This window comes from Euleptes europaea, chromosome 6 (assembly GCF_029931775.1).
Source record: "Euleptes europaea isolate rEulEur1 chromosome 6, rEulEur1.hap1, whole genome shotgun sequence".
NCBI classification, from domain to species: Eukaryota; Metazoa; Chordata; class Lepidosauria; order Squamata; family Sphaerodactylidae; genus Euleptes; species Euleptes europaea.
This window is the reverse complement of record NC_079317.1, coordinates 3,310,432-3,337,128: the sequence shown is the minus strand read 5'-3', so window position 1 is coordinate 3,337,128 and position 26,697 is coordinate 3,310,432. Positions and strand designations below refer to the sequence as shown.

At 46.9% G+C, this 26,697-nt stretch overlaps 2 protein-coding genes across 2 annotated transcripts in view; both read right to left on the bottom strand.

The window, feature by feature from the left end:
* The window catches only part of LOC130478852 (zinc finger protein 345-like), a 29,704-nt gene extending 3,154 nt beyond the window's left edge, over nucleotides 1–26,550 (bottom strand). The window contains exons 1-5 of the mRNA XM_056851095.1: nucleotides 26,544–26,550; nucleotides 25,242–25,461; nucleotides 4,832–4,851; nucleotides 3,373–4,254; nucleotides 2,768–3,210 (exon numbers count right to left, since the gene is read on the bottom strand). Of these exons, the coding sequence (XP_056707073.1) occupies nucleotides 2,768–3,210; nucleotides 3,373–4,254; nucleotides 4,832–4,851; nucleotides 25,242–25,461; nucleotides 26,544–26,550 (1,572 nt within the window). The remainder of the gene's footprint in view (nucleotides 1–2,767; nucleotides 3,211–3,372; nucleotides 4,255–4,831; nucleotides 4,852–25,241; nucleotides 25,462–26,543) is intronic.
* The window catches only part of LOC130479799 (40S ribosomal protein S29), a 75,033-nt gene that overhangs the window by 3,643 nt on the left and 44,693 nt on the right, over nucleotides 1–26,697 (bottom strand). The gene's annotated exons all lie outside the window — the stretch shown is intronic.

Sequence of the window (26,697 nt, the reverse complement as noted above, 5' to 3'; positions counted from 1 at the left end):
CTATGAGGAGCGGTTAAAACCCTTAGGGCTGTTTAGCCTGGAAAGAAGGCGGCTGAGGGGAGACATGATAGAGGTCTCTAAAATTATGCATGGTTTGGAGAGAGTGGAGGGTGAGAGTTGGTAAAATGTGGTTTAGATCCTATTACTGTTAAGGGGATCTGTAACTGGTTGACAAATTGCACCCAAAGAGTGCTTGTTAATGGTTCCTCATCCACTTGAAGAGGAGCAACTAGTGGAGTGCCTCAGGGATCTGTCCTGGGCCCTGTGTTGTTCAACATCTTTATAAATGATCTGGGAGAAGGAATAGAGGGGATGCTTATTAAATTTGCAGATTTGCAAATTTGCAGATGATGCTAAATTGGGAGGGGTAGCAAATACGGTAGAAGACAGAGCCAGGATACAGGCTGGAGAATTGGGCGAAGACTAATAAAATGAATTTCAACTGAGCTAAAAGGGCCTTATTTGGTTACAAGAATTCGAAGGATTGGTGAATCATAGAAACACAGAGGTGGAAGGGGCCTCCGCGGTCATCTAGTCCAACTCCTGTACAATGTAGGAAATTCACAACTACCTCCCCACCACACCAGGTCTACTCATCCCCCATTCATCTTGTACTTAGTGAATGGTCTGAGGGTCCTACTGGAGCTCTCCTACCTTCCCACCCCTGGAAAAAAGAAAGGACTTTCCCTTTAGTGATTGACAATCTGTAAAAAATCTGCGGTGCCACCCTGCAACTGCTCCTTTCCCCCATGACTACAGTTCGTTTTCAACTTGGTGCTTATTCTTTCCTTATCTTAGGATAAAGATCTTTTACATAGATAGAATATAGGAAATATTTTGCCCTCACAAAAATTCTGGGCACATAAACACTCTTGAAAGGACTAAATACTGGGCCCAAATTGGGTTCCCTTAACTGAGCAGAAAGACAGAATAGAAATGTGATAAATAGAAATTTTCATGTTTTCTGTTGCCCTTGAAGGAGTATGGGTTCCAAAACTAATTTCTGAATGGAAGAAAAGAAAAAATGCTTTCGTTCCAGAGCTCAGAGGAAGGTCTCAGACCTTGCAGAAGGTCCCAGGTTCAATCCCCGGCATCTCTAGTTAAAGGGGTTAGGTGAGTAGATGATGTGAAAGACCTCTGCCTGAGACCCTAGAGAGCTGCTGCTGGTCTGAGTAGACAATACTGACATTGATGGACGAAGGGTCTGATTCAGTATAAGGCTTTGAAGAAGTCAATCAGTGTACTTCTGTGGCTACGTTTTTAGATTTTGTGATTCATTAAAAACCACATTACCTTATTTAACCAGCCACTTGCAAGTGATGATACAACGTATTTTGAATGGTAAACAATTCCTTTTTATTGTAAATAGTCCAGAAATTAGTAAAATGAAAATATATATGCACAATATAATACTAGTTCAAATAAAATAATATAGATCTGAATAAAACACAGTTACAGATAAATTACCAACTCGGTAACAAACCCATCCATGATCGTGCCGGGGAGAAGTTGCAGGGCAGACAGCACGCAAACATGCCTGGCAGAGAATTTCCCATACAGACTGTTAACAACAAATCTGGGGGATGATGTCCCAATTTCTCTCAATTTTCAAGCCCTTTTTATACAATTTTGGAGGGTGGTGTTCTGAGAACCAATAAGATATCGCTATGGGAATATAGTCATTTCCCCAGACTTCAAAGGGACTTGTGATGCATGGAATCAAATTAAATGTCTGCTCTCAAGCGTATTCCTTAACCTTGGTGTCATAAATTGATGGACAGCATCAGGAAATGTCATATAAACAACACTTTTCTCATAACATTCATAAGTTTCACACATATGCTCATTGTCTAACTACTAAGTCAAAACAACCTCTAACCTTAAAGTTATATATAATGGCATCTTGAGTATACTTAAAAGCGAGGAATATCTAAAAAATTTGTCTAGATTAAAAGGCAGAAAAGCCGAATGCAAAAGGTGTTTTGTCATTTTTTTTACTGTGTTCCGCTGTTATCTAGGTTGGCTCAAAGCCTAGAGTTGGACTATCAGCTGTTCCCTGAGCTAGCTTCTCTCTGTGGTTTCACATACATAGTTCCATAGCCTAAACATATTTGAGAACAATGAATTAAAAGCCGTCATATGTCAATATCTATAATCAATATATTGAAACCTACAACAGCATCTTCATGAGGAAGGCATGAAGATGTTCATCTTGACTTCTAGTTATTCTCTTCCATAGCAACTGAATGTATATGGGTTATGAAAACAGTTTCCGGCGGGTGACTGTGTTGTGTTTGTGTCAAGTGCCATCAAGTCACAGGTGACTAAGGGTGACCCATCAAAGGCCTTTCAAGGCAAGTGAACAGCAGAGGGGGTTTGCCAGGGCCTTCCTCTGCAGTATCTTCCTTGGTGGTCCCCCAAGTATTGACCCTGATTAGCTTCTGATATCTGATGAGTTAAACCTAGTCTCTTACACACCATTTCCTGTGGCTCTTTGATGAGTGAAGCTGGCTAAACTTGTTCCATTGTAAGGTTAGGATACAGCTGTGGATGAACTTCTTTCCACACTCCCATTTTATGTGGCTTCACCGCTGTGAACCTTCTGATGTTTAGTTAGAATGAAATTCTGAGAGAAGCACTTTCCACACTCCAGGCATTTGTATGGCTTCTCCCCCGTGTGAACCCTTTGATGTGCAGTTAGGCTGTCATTCCTAGAGAAGCATTTTCCACACTCCCGGCATTTGTATGGCTTCTCCCCTGTGTGAACACTTTGATGTTTAGTTAGGTGGCCACTCCAAGAGAAGCACTTTCCACACTCCATGCATTTGAATGGCTTCTCCCCTGTGTGAACCCTTTGGTGTGCAGTTAGCTCACAATTCTGAGAGTAGCACTTTCCACATTCCAGGCATTTGTAGGGCTTTTCCCCCGTGTGAGCCCTTTGATGTGCAGTGAGGGAGGAATTGTGAGAGAAGCACTTTCCACACTCCAGGCATGTGTATGGCTTCTCCCCCGTGTGAACCCTTTTATGTGCAGTTAGGGAGGGATTGTGAGAGAAGCACTTTCCACACTCCAGGCATTTGTATGGCTTCTCCGCTGTGTGAACCCTTTGATGTTTAGTTAGGTCGCCATTGCAGGAAAAGCACTTTCCACACTCCAGGCATGTGTATGGTTTCTCCCCCGTGTGAACCCTATTATGTGCAGTTAGGTCGCCATTCCGAGAGAAGCACTTTCCACACTCTAGGCATTTGTATGGCTTCTCCGCTGTGTGAACCCATTGATGTGCAGTTAGGCTGTCTTTCCGAGAGAAGCACTTTCCACACTCCAGGCATTTGTATGGCTTCTCTGCTGTGTGAATCCTTTTATGTGCAGTTAGGCGGCCAGAGAAGCACTTTCCACACTCCAGGCATGTGTATGGCTTCTCCCCCGTGTGAACCCTTTTATGTGCAGTTAGGGAGGAATTGTGAGAGAAGCACTTTCCACACTCCAGGCATTTGTATGGCTTCTCCCCTGTGTGAACCCTTTGATGTTGAGTTAGCTGAGTATTCTGAAAGCACTTTCCACACTCCAGGCATTTGTATGGCTTCTCCGCTGTGTGAACCCTTTTATGTGCAGTTAGGCGGCCAGAGAAGCACTTTCCACACTCCAGGCATTTGTATGGCTTCTCCCCCGTGTGAACCCTTTTATGTGTAGTTAGGGAGGAATTCTGAGAGAAGCACTTTCCACACTCCAGGCATTTGTATGGCTTCTCCCCTGTGTGAACCCTTTTATGTGCAGTTAGGTTACCATTACAAGAGAAGCACTTTCCACATGCCAGGCATTTGTATGGCTTCTCTGCTGTGTGAACACTTTGATGTTGAGTTAGCTGCGTACTCTGAAAGAAGCACTTTCCACACTCCAGGCATTTATATGGCTTTTCTTCTGTGTGAACCCTTTGATGTTTAGTTAGATCGCCATTGCAAAAGAAGCACTTTCCACACTCCAGGCATTTGTATGGCTTCTCCCCTGTGTGAACCCTTTGATGTGCAGTTAGGCTGTCTTTCCGAGAGAAGCACTTTCCACACTTCAGGCATTTGTATGGCTTCTCCCCTGTGTGAACCTTCTGATGTTTAGTTAGAATGGAATTCCGAGAGAAGCACTTTCCACACTTTAAGCATTTATATGGCTTTTCCCCCGTGTGAACCCTTTGATGTGCATTTAGGCTGTCATTCCGAGAGAAGCACTTTCCACACTCAAGGCATTTGTATGGCTTCTCCCCTGTGTGAACACTTTTATGTGCAATTAGCTGAGTACTCCGAAAGAAGCACTTTCCACACTCCAGGCATTTGTACGGCTTCTCCCCTGTGTGAACCCTTTGATGTTTAGTTAGCGCACCATTGCTAAAGAAGCCTTTTCCACACTCCAGGCATTTGTATGGCTTCTCCCCCTTGTGAACCGTTTGATGTGCATTTAGGCTGTCATTCCGAGAGAAGCACTTTCCACACTCCAGGCATTTGTATGGCTTCTCCCCTGTGTGAACCCTTTGATGTGCAGTTAGTATGCTATTATAATAGAAGCTTTTCCCACACTCCAGGCAATTATACGTTTTCCAGCTGAACCTTGTGTCTTTTATGGCACCCTTAAGCCGCCTCTTTTTCTTCTGTATTTCTTCTTGGGCTGAGATTTCAGGTAGATTTCTGGTCTGGTAGCCAACCAATCTTTTCCTCTTCTTCTGTTTGGCTTTCCTTTTCCTTCCGCACTCTCGCTTTGGTACTGCTTTATACCTAGAGTTTGCTTCCATCTGCAGAACTTCAACTTTTCCAACAACCACCCTTGCCGATTCCTTGTCCCTCACCATCTCCCTCAATTCTGGAACTGGAAAAGAGATACAGAAGTCCAAGAAGAATGAAAAGCTAGAAATACCAGTTAGCAGATACAGTTCTCTTGTGTTCATGCAGGAAGCACACAGAGACAGAATGGAAAAAAGAAATGCTTTAAAAAAAAACACTTGTATTTTAAAATATACCATATTTTTCCGTGTATAAGACGACCCTTTAAAAAAAAATTAGGTAGAAAAATAGGGGTCGTCGTATACATGGAATGCAGGGGGGAGGTCGCCGTGGATCGCCTCCCTTCTTTCTTCCAACTGTCAGCTGACAGTTGGGAGAAAGAGCGGACACCGGCCAGGGTGACCGGGCTCTTCTCCCCCTCTTCTCTTCGCCCTGGCTGGCCTCCATTCTTTTTAGCCCATTGGGAGAAAGAGCAGAGGCTGGCCACCCCACCTCTTCCCCCCTCCTGTGAGCTGGCAGGCGGTGGGAAGAGCTGAAGCTGGCAGGAAGAGCCCGGTCGCCCTGGCTGGCCTCCCCTTTTCCCCTTGACTGCCAGCTGGCAGTCGGGGGAAAGAGCAGAGGGAAGAGCCTGGTGGCCCTGGCTGGCTGGCCAATCGCCTCCCCAGGGTCCCCGCTCTCCCCCCCCCCCCCCCGGATTTTTCCCTACGTCCCCATGTATAAGGCGACCCCTGATTTCTTAATTTTAGGTTTAAAAATATAAGGGGCGTCTTATACACGGGGTCATCTTAGACATGGAAAAATAAGGTATTTTGTTTTTAAAAAAAGGAAAAATATGGACAGATATAAAACTGGAGGCTCGAGCCATGGACAGATATTTCTAAAAACCTAAAAAAAGCACCCAGGTTTGCAGAAAAGTCTGAAATTAAAAAAAGAGGGAGCCATAAACATAGATTTCCTAAAACCTAGAAAAATCACCCAGGTTTGCAGAAAAATCTGAAATTAAGACTGGGAACCTGGGAGGTGGAGCAACATGGCGACCAGTTAGAATCTCTCTGAGAAGGGAGCTTTCTAAGCTATCCTCATTTCGTGGGTCTGAGTGACCTGGCAGTCTCCTAATTAAAGGAGATCCTTGTCTAAGTGCAGGAGGAGGAGAAGTGTATTTTCTTGAGCTTCTGTCTCTGATCTGTTGGAAACGACAGAATGAGCGACGGGCTACAGTAAGTGAGTCTTGGTCTGCCTGCTCGGTGTGTCTGTTTTGGGTCTTTGTGTGTGTGTCTGTTTAATAATTGTACTTGGAACTTTAAACAATAATTAATTTCTGGCTTTAAATCAGCCAAACCTATGGAGAATGAAATAAAGGGACGGAGGTGATTTTATTTCATAAATCAGCCGGCTGATAACATTGCAAGGCTCCATCGGAACTCTATAAGTATTAGACAGCTATAATTGGACTTGTTTTGAAGTGGCTTTGGAATGCTTTTTCGCTTTTAATTGCTTTCTTGTCTACCCCTTATCTATTCCTTGTTAGAGACGTTAATGTAGTAATGGGACGGAAGCCCTGATTTGATAAAGAATGTATCCAAGCTAAGAGAGAGATGAATTCCGCTTATCAGTATTATAACATCGCAACGGTAGAACATTAACAGGAAGCCTTTTCTTCCCTTAGATCATAAGAACTTAAGAAAAGCCATGTAACTGCTGTTACCCTCAGGTAAGAATACCAACATGCCGCAGACATTGCATGTCACTGCCTCAGCCCCCTCACTAGCCATGCTGCTGCAATCCATTGCTGAAGTGGTTCAGTTTTTTCCTGTACTTCCCTGATAATTTCCCAGACAAGCTGCCCCTGAAGACTCCCAGTTCAGCAGCTCTCTTTCCCACGCCTACCCTGAGCCCAGCTAACTGTGGTCTGCCTCTGGCCAGGAGGAGCCTAACTCAATGAAAGACTCACCCAGCAGAAGGCGGGGCCAGCATGATCAAAGATAGAATCGTCAAGCATATAGAAGGGCAAGCCCTGCTGAAGAAAAACCAACGTGGCTTCTACAGAGATCGGTCCTGTCTCACTAACCTGTTAGAGTTTTTGGGAAGTGTCAATAAGCATGTGGACAGGAGTGAGTCTGTGGACACTGTGTATTTGGATTTCAAAAAGGCTTTTGACAAAGTCCCCCACCAAAGACTGCTAAGCAAACTTCATAGTCATGGGATAAGAGGATAAGTCCTCTTATGGATTGAGAGCTGCCTAAAAAATAGGAAGCAGAAAGTAGGAATCAATGGCCAGTTCTTACCGTGGATTAGATTTAGAAGAAGTTGGAGTGAAAATTGGGTGGAGGAACATGAGCAACTTGAGATATGCTGATGATGCCACATTACTGGCAGAAAATACCAAAGACTTGAAACGACAACTGGTGAAAGTTAGAGCAGAAAGTGCCAAAGCAGAACAACAGCTGAACATCAGGAACTTCCAGGGGAAGGAAGGTTGGGGGGGGGGGTTCTGTCTGGGGCAAGGGGGCAAAGGAGGGCAAAGTTCACCTCCCCGTTCTTCTAAGATTTCCGGAGAAATATTCCCTGACAGACAAAACAGTATTGAAATACTTAGAGCTTTCCTTTTTTGGCACTTTAACATCCCCAGCTGAAGGAGTTCCATTCCTTCCTCTGTGGCAAAGGGAATGGTCTCCTGAAATTCAAGAGTGTCAAAGGAAGACGCCGTCCCCTCCCTTCTCTTCTGTGTTCCTAACAAATGGGAAACGATCCTTACCCAGAGAGGCGACTGTCTCATAATTTTCCTCTGTCACTTCCCAGAAGAGTTGTCTTTGGCCTGGATCCAGCAGAGCCCATTCTTCCTCCGTGAAGAACATGGCTACCTCCTCAAAGGACACTGGCGATCCCTGAAAGAGGAAGTTATGGCCCAGTTCATCATCCATTCCTGTCCTCGAGCATTCAAGAAAGAACGAGGAATCCCATCGGCCAATCAATAGATGAAAAGAATGCAATACATCAAACCAAAGACAAAGAAAATTGCATTAGTTTTTTTTCAGCCTCTGACAGTTATAATGTACTGGAAGTCCCCAAGAAATACAAACTCAGACAATTGCAAAGAACTGGGCTTCTCTCGGTCAAGTCAAATCAAAAGCTAAAAACAATTCTAATTGACTGTAAAGCCGACACTGACCTATCTTGAACATTTAGCCCCAGAGTTGCTATCTGTGTGGTCACTGAAGCCCCCTCCCCTTTTCAGGGGAACCAACCATCAGTAAAGAACAGCACAGAACCCTCCAGAGGGATCCTTGGCGACCCCCTCTCTCTGCCTCCAGAGACATCGGTTCACATGTTTTTCCACTGGAGCTTTTATTCTCTCTGGTATCAGAGGTGCATGCCTGTCATATTAGGTGCTGTGGAACACAGGCAGGACGGTGCTTCTGCAGTCGTCTTGTTTGTGGGCTTCCTAGAGGCACTTAATTGTCCACTGTGTTAACAGGCTGCTGGACTTGATGGGCCTTGGCCTGATCCAGCAGGGCTTTTCTTCCGTTTTTATGTACAGGCACGCTTCTTTTATTGAAACTGCTGTTGGCTGATGAGACAATGTTCTCTGAGCTGAAGATCTTATTGGCAGGGGTTGACCAAAGAATTAGGTTTCTTTGGCCAAGTCTCTATCTTCTGCAATGAAAATACCAGCTGAAATAATATAACAGTGCCTAATTTATCCAGATTCTACCCTTTTAACTGTAGGTATCCTAAGACAAGTGATGCATAGAGAGGTTTTATGTAGTTAGTTAATTTTATATCAGTATTTTTAGCAGTTTTCTGCTTCTGTTTTCAAGTGTTTTACTCTGCTTCTGAATGCCCTGTGGTCCGTAATAAAGACTGACTTGACTTCAGACCAGCTGCCATGTCAGGGCGCTTCTTGAGGATGACGCTCGTGACTCCTCAGAATCACACCCTAGAGCAGGGGTGTCAAACATACAGGATGCAGCCCATGGTGGGCTTTTCTCTGGCCCGTGGAGCAGGGGCAGCCAGCCCCCCTTCCCCGGCCCTTTTATGGGCATCCTGGGGCTGGAGCAGCCCCGGAGACCAACCAGCACCATCCCCCCTCCCTCTTTGTCTTTCTCTCCCTCTCCTTCTCTCTCTTCCTCTTTCTCTCTCTTTATTTCTCTCTCCCTCCTTCCCTCTCTCTCTTCCCTCTCCTACCTACCTTCCTTCCTCTTTCTCTCACCCTCTTTCTCTCTCTCCTTATCCGTCTCTCTTTCTCTTTACCCCTATCTCTCTTTTCCCTTTCTATCTCTTTCTCGCTGTTAGCATACGGGCCTGCCTAAAACTCCTGGACTGGACCTGGCAACCTGCTATGCAGGCACATGACTACTTCCCAGCCACGCGCCCGCTCCAAATGCTACTGGACGGTCGCTGCACGGTCCGTTTGAAACTGACACGGCCGCTCTTGCGAGCTCCGTGCAGCCAGCAGCTAGGAAACAGAAGCAAGGGCCATCTCCAGTGAGCCAGAGAGACTCCATGTTCCTGTGCAACTACTGACCAGACCTCAGCCATGTCATGAGAAGCAGGCTGTCACATAGTCATTGCCACCACCCCCCTTGCAACATCCACAGCTTAATGGGCCATCAGCAGCAATCCAAATATCATGATGAGTCATTCCTCCAACCCAGCCGCAGCGACCCAGGACGTTTGCACAGATCGCTCCCATTGTTCCTGAATGCTAATCTCGTCAGCAGAGAAGTTCCAGTTGCAAAAGCCATTGGAATTAGAATAGATTTCCAAATTCTCACTACTCCACCCCAAGCCACAGATTAAGTCTGTTGTCACCTTTTTGCCACCTGGGAACCTAGGAGGGGTGAAACCCTTCTCCCCGCCCCCAGAAAAACAGTATAACTGGGGTGCTCCCAGCCCATTCGCTCTCTCTCTCTCCCTTGGGCCTTCCCCTCCATACTGCCTGGCACTCTGCCAGAGGGGGTGTTCGTGCTTGGACACCTAGCCCCCCCCCCCGTCCCCTTTTTATCCCCCAAAACTGCATGGAATTCAGGACGGACAACTAATCTGAAGAGAGGTGCAGTATATTTCCTCCTCTGCCTGCCACATGGCAAAAGTCTCTTTATTCCTCTCTTTATTTCCTAGATTCTCTGTATGTGTGTATGCATAATTGAATGCTTGAATATATAAACACTATTTAATTTGGAATCCTTTGTGTCTGTCTTTATTCAAGGTCTCATTAAACGGATTCTGGTAGAGTTGAGTGCGAACCCGCTATATAAATACATAGTTACCGATTGCTCAGCTAATTTCCCCATATAAAGGAGCAATTCGGGTAACATCACCTTCCTTCTCCCTCCCTCCCTCTCTTTCTTTTTCTTTCTTTCTGTCTCTCTCTCTCCCTCTTTCTTTCTCTCTCCCTCTTTCTCTTCTATTTGTTTCACTCTTTCTGTCTCTCTTTCTCCCTCTTTCTTTCTCTTCTCTATGTGGGCCATAATAAAGACTGACTTGACTTCAGACCAGCTGCCAAGTCAGAGAGCTTTTTGACCAGCATCATCCCCCCTCCCTCTTTGTCTTTCTCTCCCTCTCCTTCTCTCTCTTCCTTTCTCTCTCTCTATTTCTCTCTCCCTCCTTCCCTCTCCTACCTACCTTCCATCCTCTTTCTCTCTCACCCTCTTTCTCTCTCTCCTTATCCGTCTCTCACTTTACCCCTATTTCTCTTTTCCTTTTCTATCTTTTTCTCTCACCTTCCTTCCCCCTCTCTCCCCTCCCTCCCTCCCTCCCTCCCTTTCTTTCTTTCTTTCTTTCTTTCTTTCTTTCTTTCTTTCTTTCTTTCTTTCTTTCTTTCTTTCTTTCTTTCTTTCTTTCTCTCTCTCTCTCTCTCTCCCTTTCTTTCTTTCTTTCTTTCTTTCTCTCTTTCTCTCCTATGTATTTCACTCTTTCTGTCTCTTTCTCTTCTCTCTCTCTTTCTCCCTGTTTTTCTGGACTGGGGGAGGGCTGCAGGCTCACAATTCAAGGCAGCCACACACACACACCCTGTCCAGATCTGGGCTGGTGAGCCCGCTGCAAGCTTGCCAGCCAAGGCACCCCCCCCCAGTTCAAATATGGGCTGGCATGTCAGCTATGGGCTTGCCAGCCAAGGCAGCCCCCACCCCCACCCGTTTTAAAAAGTTTTTTAGAAATTAATATGAGGGACTAGAGATACTAATTTTATAGAAGATATACACAATTAATGATATAATTTTTATTTTAGTTTTTACTTAAAATACAAACGTACTTAAAACAATAACAATAAGACTGTTAAATAAAATACTGTAAGAGGATTATTGCTGTAAACTTGTTTGTATTTTAAGTAAAAAACAGTATCATTATAATTGACTTTGTCTGTGTCTTCTATAAAGTTTGTATCTCCATTACCTGGCATTACATTTTATGGTATGTATGTATGTATGTATGTATGTATGTATGTATGTATGTATGTATGTATGTATGTATTTGGACCACATCGTCGGCCCGACCAAGTGACATTCATGTTATATGCGGCCCGCCTAAGAAATGAGTTCGACACCCCTGCTCTAAAGGAAGCACCAGAAGGTTTTTAAAGTTCTTCCATCATAGGAGAAAAAAATATGGCCAAATGTCTCCTTGGGAGTAACCAGTGGAGCCGGCAAAAAACAACACTGCTGTGAGATATGGGGCCCAGTAAGGACAGACAAGGACCCGCCCTGCATGAGACCAGGCTCCCCCCTGAGTTTTAATAAGAACATAAATGCAGGCTGGTTGCCTGGAACACATTCAAGAGAGTGAAGACACAAGCAACCCCACACACACACACAAACACACACCCCTGCACACACCTTGCTAGGGTAGAGTCTCTCTCTACCTCTCTCTACGCTCCCTCCGGTACCTCTTCTGTTCACAGGTAATTTCTCTCCCTCTTCTATTCTTGCCCAACAGCTGTTGAGGAACTCCTAAACTCACCTTTCCTGCGGATGTGCAAGAGCCAAATTCTCCCTCCAGCCGGGGGAAACAAGAAAGAAGAGAGGCTCTGCTGAATTCCATATTCCACATTTTTTCCTCTCCAGCTCCAGGAAAAACCTCCCTCTGGACACAACCAATACGCAGGGTTGACCACTCTGGAGCTCGCAAGGCCTTGTGGGAAATGTAGTTCCCTGCAACAGCAAGACACAAACGGACCTCTGTATTTGGGAATGCAGAAGAGAAGGTTTTGTTGCTTGTTTGTCGCTGTGTGGGGCAGCTTCATATGTACATCAATCAATACATCTTTGTTTTCTGAAACCCCCCCTTTCAGCGATCTCTGTCCTCTTCAGGCTCAATACAAAACTTATAAGACAGAAGTGACCCACCCAAATCCACTTGCTACCTAAAGAACATCTTGTCACTGAGGGGAAAGCTTACACCTCACAAACAAAAAGGAAATAATATGGAACTGGGGACATAGTGGAAAATGAAATGCTCCCCAAAATAGCCATGCCAACCATGCAAGGAATCACAACTTGGAAGGGATCACAATCCCCACCAGCCCACACCACTAAGGGCTTCTTGCCTTGGAAGGGACGACTCATGGTGGAAGACAGAACTCGGGTGTCTCAAAACTGACCACCCTCTTCAAGGAGGATGGTGCGACTTGCAGTGCCAAAAAGGAAATGAATCAGACCACCCTGCCACAGATTAGCTCTACTCCATCCCTCCATTCTTGAAAATAGAAGCAATGGTTTACTCATGAGAAGCCAGGAAAGTGCGAGTAGCAGAGACATGAGAGTGGAAAAGATCCACTCTATGAAAAAACACACAGAGTTTGCTTATGGAAGTCATTCGAATGTCGGACTAGGATGATGGAGATCTGGGTTCAAATCTCCAATCTGCCTCTAAAAGTTGCTGCCTGACTTTGGACCATTGGGTCTCAGACTTGCCTCACAGGGTTGTTTTTGGTAGAGTGCTAAGTACGCAGAGAAGCAGCACAATCATTGATTAAAGAAAAAGTTAAATGTCTATTAGGGAACTATGTTTCTGATAGGAAAGCTGAGAGACAGAGGTTGCCTTTAGCTGTCTAACTGGCTGAAGGGGGAGACAGAAGTGACTTCCGAGAAGGAGGAGGAAACAGACCTGACATTATCAGTCTAAGGACAGTCAAGAGGTGACAGAAAAAGATGGAAGGGTCTCTACCCTTACAGCCATACCTAGATGACCCCTTGCCCGCCCCCGGCTGGGTCTTCTTAGTTCCTTTGCATGCTAGATGTTGTTACTTTGAAAAGTTGTGAGGCGTAATGGAGGAGAGGAGAAAACATAAGCTGCTTTGTGTCCCCATAGAGGAAAACAGCAGCACAGGCTGGGAGGGTGGAAAATATTTCCCCCTGTACAAAACAAAGGGAGCTTCTCTGAGCTAACAGAGCCAGTGTGGTGTAGTGGTTAGAGTGTCTGACTACGACCTCAGGGATCCAGCTTCAAATACCCAGGACTCTTCCTGGATGCTTCCCGGGTGACCTTGGGCCAGGCATACCCTCGCAGCCAGAACTACCCCACAGGGAGGTGGGGGGCTCTCCTTCCCTGGAGGTTTTTAAGCAGAGGTGGGTGGCCACCTGTCATCACTGCTGATTCTATGACCTTAGGCAGATCATGAGAGGGAGGGCGGGAAGGTTTGCATCAGTGTTTGGCTCTCGTGGACCTTTCTTGCATGCCCAGGGTAGTGCCGATCACCACTTTGGAGTCAGGGAGCAATTTTCCTCCAGGCCAAGAATCCTGGAGGGTGTTTTTTTTTTTTTTGCTGTCTGCTGGGTGTGGAGACGGGGTCACTGGGGTTGTAGAGGGGAGGTCGTTGTGAATGTCCTGCATTGTGCAGGGGAGGAAAAAATGGATGGCAGGAGAACAATGTCAGCTGCCGTTTCTTGTAGGTTATCCGGGTTGTGTGACCGAGGTCTTGCTATTTTCTTTCCTGATGTTTCGCCCACAGCTGTGGCAGGCATCTTCAGAGGAGTAACACTGAAGGACAACTGGGAGGTGATATGATAACCATCTTCAAGTACTTGAAGGGCTGTCATATAGAGGATGGTGCATTGTTTTCTTTTGCCCAGGAATATCGGACCAGAACCAACGAGTTGAAATTAAATCAAGGGTTTTCAGCTAAACATTAGGAAGAAATATTGTCGAAGGCTTTCATGGTCAAACCCAACCCCCTTCTGACTATATATTGCTCTTCCTACACATTTGACACTGAGAGACACTGTCCTTCAGTGTTACTCCTCTGAAGATGCCTGCCACAGCTGTGGGCGAAACGTCAGAAAAGAAAATACCAAGACCACGGTCACACAAACCAGATAACCTACAAGAACCGATGAACTCTGACTGTGAAAGCTTTCGACAATATAATGTCAGCTGCTTTTGGTCCTCACTGGAGAGGAATACGGAGAGGACAAATGATGCAGTTGTTTACTTCTGGAAGGCAAAATTGATCATATAATAATAATATAAAAATATTTTTAATTGTCTTTTTTGTGTGTCCCTATTGTTGTACAAAGCAGCCCTAGCTCTTGACCTAGTACATATTTCTTCTATATCAATAATGTTTTATTGTAGTATACTGTTTGTATTTGATGACAACTGAAGAAGACATGGTAAAAACGCGTCTGTTTGTGCATTTTGTATCAATTTTTGATAAAAGACATTTATATTGTTTCTCAACAACTTCTTACTTCTGGATATGATTTTTGTTGTAGTTGTTCCTTCACTGCCTGTGTAAAGCCAAGGTGAATGTGGCCTCCACACCCTGCATGAGAGGAGACTGGGTTAAAATGCTTTGCTGACAGAGGCACGTGAATCGTACTCTATTCCTAACCGCTCTGGGGGATTTTAGGATTCCAAACATGTGTTCTGTTGAGGCCGCCGTGGAAAGGAAGAACGTGGAGCTCCTTAGAAGCTATTGACAAGGTTGCCCCTCATCGACCTCTCCCACTTGTGGGATGAAACCCAGCCCCTTGGTTTACCACGGAGGTGGGTGATCTTACAAACTGCTGGGAGACATCTAGAACGGTGTCTGTGTCTCCCTATCAAAAGCCTTCCTCATAGACACATTTCTCTTTACAGCATGAATGCATTTGCATCTATGCACTTTATGCTCTCTTTTTCAGACACTGTAGGATCCCCAGGTATGGGAGCTCTGTTCTTTTTTCTGTGGGAAACAAAAGTATGTTCAGAAATTCAAGAGGGCCAAAGGAAGATGTCAGCTCCTCTGTTCGCTTTCATCTTCCTGGCAGAAGGGAAATGGTCCTTACCCACAGAGCCCACGGTCTCATAATTTTCATCCATAACTTCCCTGTAGAGTTTTCTTTGCCCTGGGTCCAGCAGAGCCCATTCCTCCTCTGTGAAGAACACGGCTACCTCCTCAAAGGACACTGGCGATCTCTGAAAGAGGAAAATATGCCACGCGTTCAAATATTGATCAAGTACTGAGGTGCTCGATCCATTGATTTACCAGAGGTGGGCATTTTTTACTCCAGTGTTGTAATAATACAGCTCCTTTGGCTGTAGTCAGGGCACAGATTCTTATACAAAACTAGATGCAAGTAAAAACTTTCTCGCACAAAAACCAAATGTCCGGACACGCTGAAAGCACACTTCCATTAGACGGGCAGAATATGGCCAAACGCCCCTTTGGGGGTTTATAGCCTGTGGAGGGTGGGGAAAAGAACACAGCCGGTGCAGCCAGCTAAGAAGTGGGGGCGGCGGAAGAAGAGACAAGGGACGCTGCTGCCGGATCAGACCAGGGGTGCAGTCTAGGGCAGGGGTCCCCCAAAGTGAGGCCTGTTGACACCTTTCCTGGTGCCCACCCAGTGTTTTTAGGGGAGTGGGCGGAGGGAGGTGGGGTTTTTTTTGCCCTTTGAGGCTCCTGAGTGCCTCTGGCAGATCTGATTGGATGCGCAGGTTTTTTAAGACGCTGCTTTGGCGGCAGCTGCCTCCGCTGCACAAACATCTGCACGGTGGGGCTGCAGTTATCCCGTGGCAGCCTTTGGGGGTCTGCCCCCCCCGCCTCCTGGCGCAGCCATTTCGCTGCTGCTGCGCCCACCCTGCAGTGTCTGACCTCAAAACTGTGCCTGCAGGCTCAAAAGGGTCTGGGGGACCCCCAGCACGGAGGAAACGCGGGGCTGGTGGGCTGGGGGACACACGAGAGGGGGGGGAGCACGACCCCCACCCCACTAACCCCATGCCCAGGTCTTGCCCGGGTGAGCCCCCCTCTCCCCAAGCTCCCTCCCGCCGCCTCCCCCTCTTGCATCCCCCGTTGCAGGAATGCCTCCCCCCCTCCCCCTAGATCCGCTTTACGAAGCCCCCCCCCAACGACCCCCCCAGCCCCAAACACTCACCTCCCCTGCAGACCTGCGAGACCCGGGTTCCCCCTCCCTCCGTGGGGGAGGAGCAGGGAGAGGAGGAGAGGGAGACCCCCGGAGGGACCCCATGGCGCCCCAAGACCCCTTTGTCCTCCCTCCCCTCTCCTGTACCGAGAACACGTGGGGATTGCAGCTCTGGCCCTCGCGAGGCCTTCTGGGAAATGTAGTCCCCGGCCAGCAACCGGCTCTCAGGTGGGGAAATTCTAGAGATCTGGGGTTGGAGCCTGGGGTGGGGCCGGGTTTGGGGATGGGGGGGACCGCGGTGGGGTGCAATGCCCCAGATCCCCCCCCCTGCAAAGCAGCCTTTTATTCCTCCAAGGGGACCTGAGCTCTGCAGCCTGGAGGTCAGCTGCAATCCCAAGGGAGCTCCAGGCCTCCCCGGGAGGTTGGCAGCCATAAACCCTAAACTCTCCGATGGGGGGCAGGCAGGGGCTGTTCAGATACCTGAGCTGTTGGGGATGAGCAGGGGGTCCTCTGGCCTGGAAAACCCCACAGCAGGGGTGTCGGGCTCATTGGTGGTGGGGGCCAGATGAAGACATGACTGTCCCTTGGTCAGTCCCAGCCCACGTGGACCATACAGTTCAATGCCAGGGAACGGAGATGCACACTTTGCAGAAGGAGCAGGCAGAGCCAGTTAATGATATCATTTTTTTACTTAAAATAGGGGCTTGGCCCACCCAAGCACAGGACGACGTGAAGGGAGGGTTGGCGGCACCCAAATCTTCAATGCCCGAGGTCAGATTAAAAGGACCCACACACTACCCATAGGGGTGGCATCTTCATAGTTTTCCCCACTGTCCTGTGTCCCTTTGAGCCACATCTTCTGAATCCTAATTAGACCTGGAGGCAGAAGATTCCCCCCCGCCCATTCAATTGCAGAAGAAGTTTCCCCGGATCTCATGGGGTTGCCAACCCCTGCCTGGAGATCTCCCGGGATTGCAACTGCTCTCCAGATGACAAGAGATTCCCCCCCCTGGAGGAAACGGCTGCTTTGCAGGGTGGGCTCCAGGGCATTGCTGGGGTCCTTCCCCAAACCCTGCCCACCCCAGGCTCCACCCCCCCCAAATCTCTAGGAATCTCTCAACTTGGGCTTGGCAGCCCTCCTTCGCAGCTGCCCCGGGACGACTAATGCAGGAGGGAGGAAGAGACAGCCATAGGCGAGAACCATCAGTTGCCTTCCCTGGAGAAAGTGCCAGAAACAGGGCTCCAATCCAGTGGGGGATGGGAGTGGGGGATCGGGCGGATGCAATGATAGCCACTGGCTTTCTGGCATGAATCTCTTTAAAAGGGGGATCGCTCAATTCAACTCTAATAACACCTTAGAGATCAAGAAGATTTTTGGGGTATGGACTTTGGAAGGACAAAGCTCCGACCTACACGCAAAACCAGACCATCGATGGGCCGCTTGCCATGGCGAAAAAAGGGAGCCTCCATACTTAGAGGCAGTCCACCTGCAAATGTCAGTGCTAGGAGGCAACATCAGGAGAAAGCCTGTCCCTCAATAACTGGGTTGTTGGCCACATTATACGATGGGCTGCTGCACTACAAGGACCCGCAGGGTGCTGTTAACATACTTGCGTTTAGAGAATCATTTCTGCCCATAGTTTTTAGTTGGCATTTCTTTCTGTGGGTCATGTCTCCTTGCTGCTCTCTGCTGGCCAAAGGGGGCAGGTGCACCAGAGAGCTGGCACGGTGCCCCACGGTCTCCAGCAGGGGTCAGTACAGTAGTGATAGAACTAGTTTGATTATAGAGGGACTAAACTCTTGGATGGCCAGGCTAGACTGATCTTGTCAGATCTCAGAAGCTAAGCAGGGTCATCCCTGGTTAGTCTTTGTGTAGGAGACCACCAAGGAAGTCCAGGGTTGCTATACAAAGGAAGGCACTGGCAAACCACCTCTGTTAGTCCCTTGCCTTGAAAACCCCATAAGGGGTCGCCATAAGTCGGGTGCGACTTGACGGCACTTTACACACACACAAACTCTTGGATAAGGCAGGGAAGGGTTATTCAGATATCTGAACTTTTGGAATAAGCATGGATTCTCCTGCCTTAAGAAAAAACATAAGAAAGGCCCTGCTGGATCAGACCAAAGTCCATCAAGTCCAGCAGTCTGTTCACACGGTGGCCAACCAGGGGCCTCCAGGAAGCCCCCAAACAAGACAACTACAACAGCACCTGTGTTCCACAGCTCCTAATATTATATCTGGCATGCTCCTCTGATCCTGGAGAGAATGGGTATCCATCATGACTAGTATCCATTTTAACTAGTAGTTGTGGATATCCCTCTTTTCCATGGACATGTCCACTCCCCTCTTAAAGCCTTCCAAGTTGGCAACCATCACCACATCCTGGGGCAGGGAGTTCCACAATTTAACTATGTGTTGTGTGAAGGAATACTTCCTTTTATCAGTTTTGAATCTGTCACCCTCCAGCTTCAGCAGATGACTTCGTGTCCTAGTATTATGGGAGAGGGAGAAAAGCTTCTCCCTGTCGACTCTCTCCAAACGGTGCATAATTTTAGAGACCTCTATCATGTCTCCTCTTAACCTGTTGTAGTAGTAGATTTGAATCTCCACTCTGCCAAGGAAACCTGCTGGGTGACCTTGGGCCAGTCACACACTCTCAGCCTAACCTACCACACAGGGTTGAGAAGAGCAAATGGAGGAGAGGAGGACCATGTGAGCCACCTTGGGTCCCCGTTGGGGAGAAAGGCAGGGTGTAAATGAAGTGAATAAATGAAATATGTCTCAGCATATTGATTATGTCAATTGACATTGTGTAATCTGCCTCAGTGAGAAAGGCAGACTATAAATATAGCAGTTCTGATCTCTCATTAGGGTTATCAGCTCTGAGTTGGGAAATACCTGGAGATTTTTGGGGTGGAGGCTGAGGAGGGCGGAGTTTGGGGAGGGGAGGGACTTCAATGCCATGGAGTCCAATTCCCAAAGTGGCCATTTTCTCCAGGGGAACTGATCTCGATCAGCTGGAGGTCATTTGTAATAGCGGGAGATCTCCAGCTAGTACCTGCAAGTTGGCAACCCCAGCTCTCATCCTTTGGAAGAGGAGGAGTCGATTCTGTGCCCTCCCCCCCCCAAGGTGGAGAGTTTCTGCCCCCATTCCTAGAAAAGTAAAGGACGCATTTTCCATCAGCCAAGCGGGTGTGGGAGGGTCCTTGAGAAGGGCTAAAGCACTGGAGCCCCCAACCTTTTTGAGCCTGCTGGCCCCTTGGGAATTCTAATACAGGGTGGTGGGAAAAGCCACGAAATGCAGGGGGCGGAGCCAGCCACGAAACGATTGCCACAGCAGGACTCCAGTAACACAGTGCGGATCATTGCGCTGTTGCGGCAGCTGCTGGCAAAGCAACAGTTTTAAAAAGCTCAACCGACTCATCAGGGAATTTACCAAGTAGGGGGGAAATAAGCTTTGATCTAACTTGTTGGCAGAATGGGCAACATATCAGTGCATGTTCGATGGTTTCAATGTCCCGTTCCTCATGGACATAACCTCTCTAAAACAGCCGATGGTAGGGCCTGGCATCTGGCAAGGGTAAAGGCCTTCCTATAATTAATAGACTCAAGATGACAAAAATAAGCCACAGGTGAGGCCAAATATCTAGATTTATCAGGTACTAGGAAAAATGGCGATTTCCCAAGGTCTGTCTGCCGTTCAATGTCTTCCACCCTTTGCTTCAAGAGACTTGATGCTCTGTCTACGCCCATGGCTAACAGGGTAGGTGGAGAAAGGCCCAGGCAGGCCATTTAATTAAGGACCATCTTTAGCTAGGTTGACTGGAACTTATCCTGTAGAAGCAGGGGTAGTAGTCCTTGAGGGATAAGGTTTAATTTGAGCGAAGGGATAATGGAAGCAACACAGACCTTTGCCTCCACCCTCACACCAGTCCTGCCTCCAGTCTAGCAGTAGCATTTGATAGCAACAAGGTAAATGGAGGGCTGCTCTCAAGAATTTAGACTGAACCCACTCCAGTGGGACAAAAATAGATGAAGGTGGCCCATGTAAAGTCCCATGTCAGTTGTGCCAGTGTTTTCGCTTGGTAAAGCTTAAGAGCAGCTGGAAAGTAATGCCTTCCCTTAGTTCTTAAAATTTTAATGATGTTCAAGGCAGATTTTTGCCCTTTCTCTGCTGCGTAATCGCTGTGAGCTTTTCTAGAACCAGAGGCTTTTAAGACTACTCCTAAGTATTTAAACTTGAGTACCTGGTCTATTTTGTGGCCATTAATACTCCAGGTTCGTACTTTAGGGAGCTCGCCAAAGGCCATAACTTTTGTCTTTGAGAAATTAATGTCTCGTTGTTCAACAGAACAGTATTGCGATAGCCTCTGCATGGCTCTTTTAAGGCCCATCGGGGTCCTGGTAGCGACTCTTCAACCCGTAGTCAAGGGAGCGCCTTCTTGCTGAAACAGGCCTTTGTCAGGCTTCAGCAAATACACAGCGTTTCAGGCAATAGACCTTCAATCCAGGCAGAGAAGCGATTCAAAGATTTATTTCAGAAAGTCAGTGATTTCAGTAAGAGACGAGCAAGGCTGGAATACATGGCTGGGGAAGTGTGGATACATATATAGGGCTAATACAAAAGACATGATTGAGTTACAGGAAGAAACAATGTAGTCGCTTCCTCCCGGTAATGACTTAAGTAAAACTGAAACAAAAACGATTAAGAGCAATCAGTGGAGGAGATGGCTGAGCTCCCGGCTTTGTGTGTGGGACCCGATATCAGATGGAAGATTTACACGGGCGGGTCCCAATACAATTGTAAATCCCTGGCCAGAGCCCGTGTGCAAAACGGGGTGGGGAGTGCACGGAGAACCCCATCTTGTTCGCAGGGAAACCATCTTGTTTGGGGACGGGGCTGTCAGAAGCCCTATCTGACAGCCTTTCCCTACCAGCTCTGGAATTTCATAGATACAGATTCATAGATATGGATCTGAGATGCCTCAGATTAAGGGCCAGATTAAAGCAACTCCAGAGTGTTAAAACAATATCCATGCAAGGGCAATTTGCAAGATCTGAGCAAGGCTGTCAAAGATAGGACATTTTGGAGGACTTTCATTCATAGGGTCACCAAGAGTCGGAAGCGACTTGACGGCACTTAACACACACACATTACTTCCCTTGATCTAGACACAATACTCCTATTGATGCAGCCCAGAATTGCATTGGCCTTCTTAGCCAGCATTGGCCTTCTTAGCCAATGCAGAAGAGTCATTAGCTATGGAGCTGCTAGGACCGTCCAAGAAACGTATTCCCTCTGGACTACAAGAGGGCTGGGGGTGGAATTGGTGACAATGGAGGGGTTAAAGGAGGCAGGGCCAGAATGAGTGGGGGGGGGGCCGAGTTCTTAGCCAGTGTGTCCTCATTTCATCCCTACAGGCGGAGGTAGCAGAAACCAGCTGTAGAGTCTGGCCCCGACCATATGGAGCAGGAGCAACTCTGGCATGCACCTGGACGGCTATACCCAGTTGGTGCAACAGACCATCCTGTGCCACCACATGGGCGAGTGCGCCACTGGTTGGATACCTGCCTGCTCGCCCATGCCGGGGGGGGGGCATCATCGGGGGCAGCTGCCTGCTTGGGGCTTGGTCAGCTAATTTTTAAGTTGATAATTTTGTATGGCCCGCGAATGATGTTATAAATATCCAAATGGCCCCTGGCAGAAAAAAGGTTCCCCATCCCTGCTGTAGAAGGATTAAACTAGGGGTGCTGAACTCATTTGTTCGGGGGGCGGGGGAAGCAAATCTGACATAAATGTCACTTGGTCGGGCCATGTGTATCCAACCAAATAAACATATAAATAACCAACGGATTGAAATCCAGAACCAATGGGTTGAAATTAAATCAAAAGAGTTTCCGTCTAGACAGTAGGAAGAATTTTCTAACAGTTAGAGCGGTTCCTCCGTGGAGCAGGCTTTCTCGGGAGGTGGTGAGCTCTCCTTCCCTGGAGGTTTTTAAGCAGAGGCTAGATGGCCATCTGTCAGCAATGCTGTCTATGACCTTAGGCAGATCATGAGAGGGAAGGCATCTTGGCCATCTTCTGGGCATGAAGTATAGGTCACTGGGGAATGGGGGGAGGTAGTTGTGCATTTCCTGCATTGTGCAGGAGGTTGGACTAGATGACCCTGATGACCCTTTTTGTTCTTTGGCTCCACCATCAACCAAAAGAGAGACTGCAGCCAAGAAATCAGGAGATTGTGACTGGGAAGGGCAGCCATGAAGGAGCTAGAAAAGATTTTGAAGTGTAAGGATGTATCACTGGCCACCAAGACTAGATTAATTCATGCCATCGTATTCCCTATTACTATGTATGGGTGTGAAAGCTGGACAATGAAGAAAGCTGATAGGAAGAAAATAGATTCTTTTGAAATGTGGTGTTGGAGGAGAGTGTTACGGATACCGTGGACTGCCAAAAAAAACAAATCAGTGGGTTATAGATCAAATCAAGCCTGAACTGACCCTAGAAGCTAAAATGACTAAACTGAGGCTATCGTATTTTGGTCACAGACAGTCATGCTAGGAAAAATTGAGGGCAGCAGGAAAAGAGCAAGACCCAACAAGAGATGGATTGACTCAATAAAGGAAGCCACAGCCTTCAATTTGCAAGATCTGAGCAAGGCTGTCAAAGATAGGACATTTTGGAGGATTTTCATTCATAGGGTCGCCATGAGTCGGAAGTGACTTGACAGCACTTAACACACATTTTTCCTAACTGTTATCTAACAATGACTAGTCAGAAATAGCTGTCTGAAACATTACCTCATCATCATCATCATAAACCTTTAATGGCATATAAACATTACCTAATGGTGTTATATAATGTTATATTGGGTTTTAAGATTTAAATATGAAAGAGTTATATTGGAATGTTGAAAATATATTTATTTTGACTGTGTTCTTTAGGAGATGAAGATACTGGTAAAATTAACCATTACAGATGTATAACAAAGACATAAACTATTTAGTATATGTGGTCATGATCAGCGAATAACCTACTGGAAAAGGAACTCCTTACATGGTAATATCCACTAAATCTGCGGCCACAGGAAACATACAGTAGTTGTGCACAAACTCAGAGTGCATGTCTCAGATCAGATTAGATACCGTCGGAAAAATCCGATCTTGGAATGATATAAAAGAAGGAGCTTCCTAGCCTAAAGTTAGAGCTTCCAGATATCCAACCTTTGCGTAGGTTGGATGCTCATGGATCTCACCATCCCTTGCATGGGATGTAAGCTCTCAGACCTTGATCCTTGCGTGAATTGAAGCTCTTAGAGCTTTCCAGTCCTCATGGACTGGAGGAGCTTAGATCCTTCCAAGACATGGAGGTTCTAAGAGCTCCCTAGCTCACTTTTTATAGATCTCTCCATCCCTTGTATGGAGACACTGAGATCTCCTTAATCCTAGCATGGATTAAGGAGGTTTCACTAAGGTCTATTAAGTCCTTGCATGGACTGAGAATACTCAGAGATTTCTCTAGTCTTTGCATATAATGGAGATTCTCAGAGACTCCAACAACAAATAGAGTGCCTTAGAGGTCTACCCAGTCTTAACATGGACTGGGAACTCTCAGATCTCTCTAGTTCTGATGGACATGATTGGGTAAAGCATGCCTACTTATTCTTATAATATTCTAGATACTTTGAATTAAGATACTTTTAACTAAATCAGATCTTATTTACTGAACTAACCATTTTACAGATTTCTGTAACTGCTGTATTTTCTGAATGAAGTATTATTACTGTTTTAAGGTTTGAAACTCCCATGTAAGGTAAAATAGAGATCGTTTAAGATTGCTTGCAACAAGGACATGTTTAAGACTCATAATGTCTGAACTTTTGTAACATTTAAAGACTTTGTAACCATCTACATATATCTACATATATCAGTGATGGCGAACCTTTTAGAGACCGAGTGCCCAAACTGCAACCCAAAATCCACTTATTTATCGCAAAGTGCCAACACGACAATTTAACCTGGAATCTAGGGGAAGAGGAAGAGAAGAATTTTGGTAGCAAAAAACTTTTTTTAAAAGGCTTTTAAAGGCAAGGAGCAAGACCCCACTATAAATCCATCTTGGAGGGTACCGTTAAATAAAAGAACATGGAAAAGGAAGAACTATAAGAAGGGTCGCCCTATCCGTCTATTCCAGCTAAAGCAAACATTAGTCCCTGCTCAACACATTGCAGGCTAGCAAAATTTTATTTCAGCAGAAACCCCTGTGGCTAAAACTCCACTTCTTAGATGCACCAAGCAGATAGATCTTCACTCTGCTTACATTGTATGTATACGGTTTGGGGAAAATATGTACTCACTTAGCTCAGCCAAGAGGGGCCCCTGGCATACAGGGCAGACAGAGCGAAATGCAACTCTGCAAAGCTGAAATCTAATCAGGAGAAATACAGAGGCCATCCACTAGTTACTAGCTGAACTAGTAATGTGAAGTTTTCTTAAGTCAGTCATACCTTGAAAGCTTTTATGCATGGGAGGTTTTGCCTTGGATTTGCCACTCTTTAGATGTACATTTTTCTCACCCAGGTTCTCAAAACGCAACCATAAGCCCCATGCAGAGTTTTGAGAATTCGGATGGGGGAAATGTGCATCTCGAGAGCAGCAAAACCTCCTACGCATAAATGGCCATAGTGGGAATTTACTATCCCAGGGGCCTGAAGCAAGAAAATGTGTGTGTGTGTGGGGGTCCCCTGTACCATCTTGCTGCGGGGATCCAAGTTGAACTAGGAGGCGGATCTCACACCGATCAGTCCCAACTTTAGGGGGAAAGAGTGGACGGCGGAGAACTAGCTAAGGACAACCCTTCCCCACCGAGGGAGGAGAGCGCGCAAAGAGAGCGCTGGACTGGAAGGGCCCCCCCTGGCCACTTCCCCCAGCCCCGAGGGAAACCAGAGGAAGACAACAGCGCCTCTCCCATGCCAACCCGTCCAGGAAGGGGGGGATCTGAGAAGAAAGAGGGCTCCACGCCGTCTCCCAAAGTGCATCGCTCAGGCCGGCAGCGGAGGGGCTGGAAATTGGGTCTGCTGCCGCTCGCCCCAGCAGCTCGTCTGCCCCATCCCGCTCCACTCCCGACCCACTCACCCGTCTGAGGTAGAGACGGGCGGGGCAGAGTTGGAGAGGCTAGCGGGCGCCGTCGAACAGCTGAGCCGCAGCTGCAGCTCAGCTGTTAAATGGAGGGGCCCAGATACCAACAGGGGAGGCCTTTTGGAGCTCCGGAAGTGCAGGACAGGAGGCTCGGGAGGTTGCTGCCATGCGCCCAGCCCTCTCACGCAACCGCAGACGCGACAGCTCCTCAAGTTACCTGCGCATGCCCACAGAGAGGGCTCCGAGTGCCCACTCCGGCATGCGTGCCATAGGTTCGCCAACACGGACATATATACATACTACATTATGTTACGGTTGTACATATATATACATATTTTTGAAATTATTCAATAAAAAGCTTACCCTTGTAAGAGTCCTGCTTATTAGGTGTATAACTGAATAAGATAACATACTTCTTCTCAGGAAGGGGTCGATTCAAAGAGCATAGGCACTCGAAAGTCACTGACCAGCTTCACCCTCTGGGCCTATGCGGGCGGAGGGGCGGGCGGTCCTATTCCACCTTTGAAGTGCCTACAAGCACCATCCCCCAAACACCTTTCCATTTGTCTTGATAAGTGGAGAGAAAACAGTAAGGAACTAGGGTTGCCAGTCTCCAGATACTAGCTGGCAATTGGACTCTATGGCACTGAAGTCCCTCACCAAACCCCACCCTCCTCAGGCGCCACCCCAAAAACCTCTCACTTATGGGGAAGAGGAATTTGGCAACCCTAGCCTCTCCACCACACCCCCCCCCCGCTGGGCAATCTACGCCTGGTATGGCCCCCGAATGATGTTTTAAATATGCAAATGGCCCTTGGCAGGAAAAAGGTTCCCCACCCCTGACGTAAAGGACCAACAAAATTTTCCGGAGTAGAAGCGGAGTAGAATGTTCATTTTTCATCAGATACAAATGAAATTAAAGACCCTTCAACCCTTTTATCCAAGTATGAAGGTGGGAGGCATGTTACCAAGAAATGCCAATACAAGTCAGTATGAAGAAGTACGATACAAAATGTGATCAGCATGATCAGATTTGGGGAAATACACACAGAGTTGGGAAAGGGAGAAAATTTGTACTTCTAGCTGTGTGATTAACATTTCTACAGGTGACTGGTACCTGGAGTATATCATTCCCCCACCCAAGACTGGAGAGCTGACTAGAGAACAGGTATTACATTATAAAATACAAAACAGAAAAACACAAAACAAGCTATTTACAAACCCATTAGCACAAAAACACTTTGTTTCAGAAGCATTCCATTGAACTTTAGTCATCTCCGGTGAAACCTACACTCTTACACACCATTTCCCATGGCTATTTAATGAGTGAAGCTGGCTAAACTTGTTCCACTGTAAGGTAAGGATACAGCTGTGGATGAACTTCTTTCCACACTCCCATTTTACATGGCTTTGCCTCTGTGAACATCCTGTTCTTTAGTAAGGGTGGAATTCC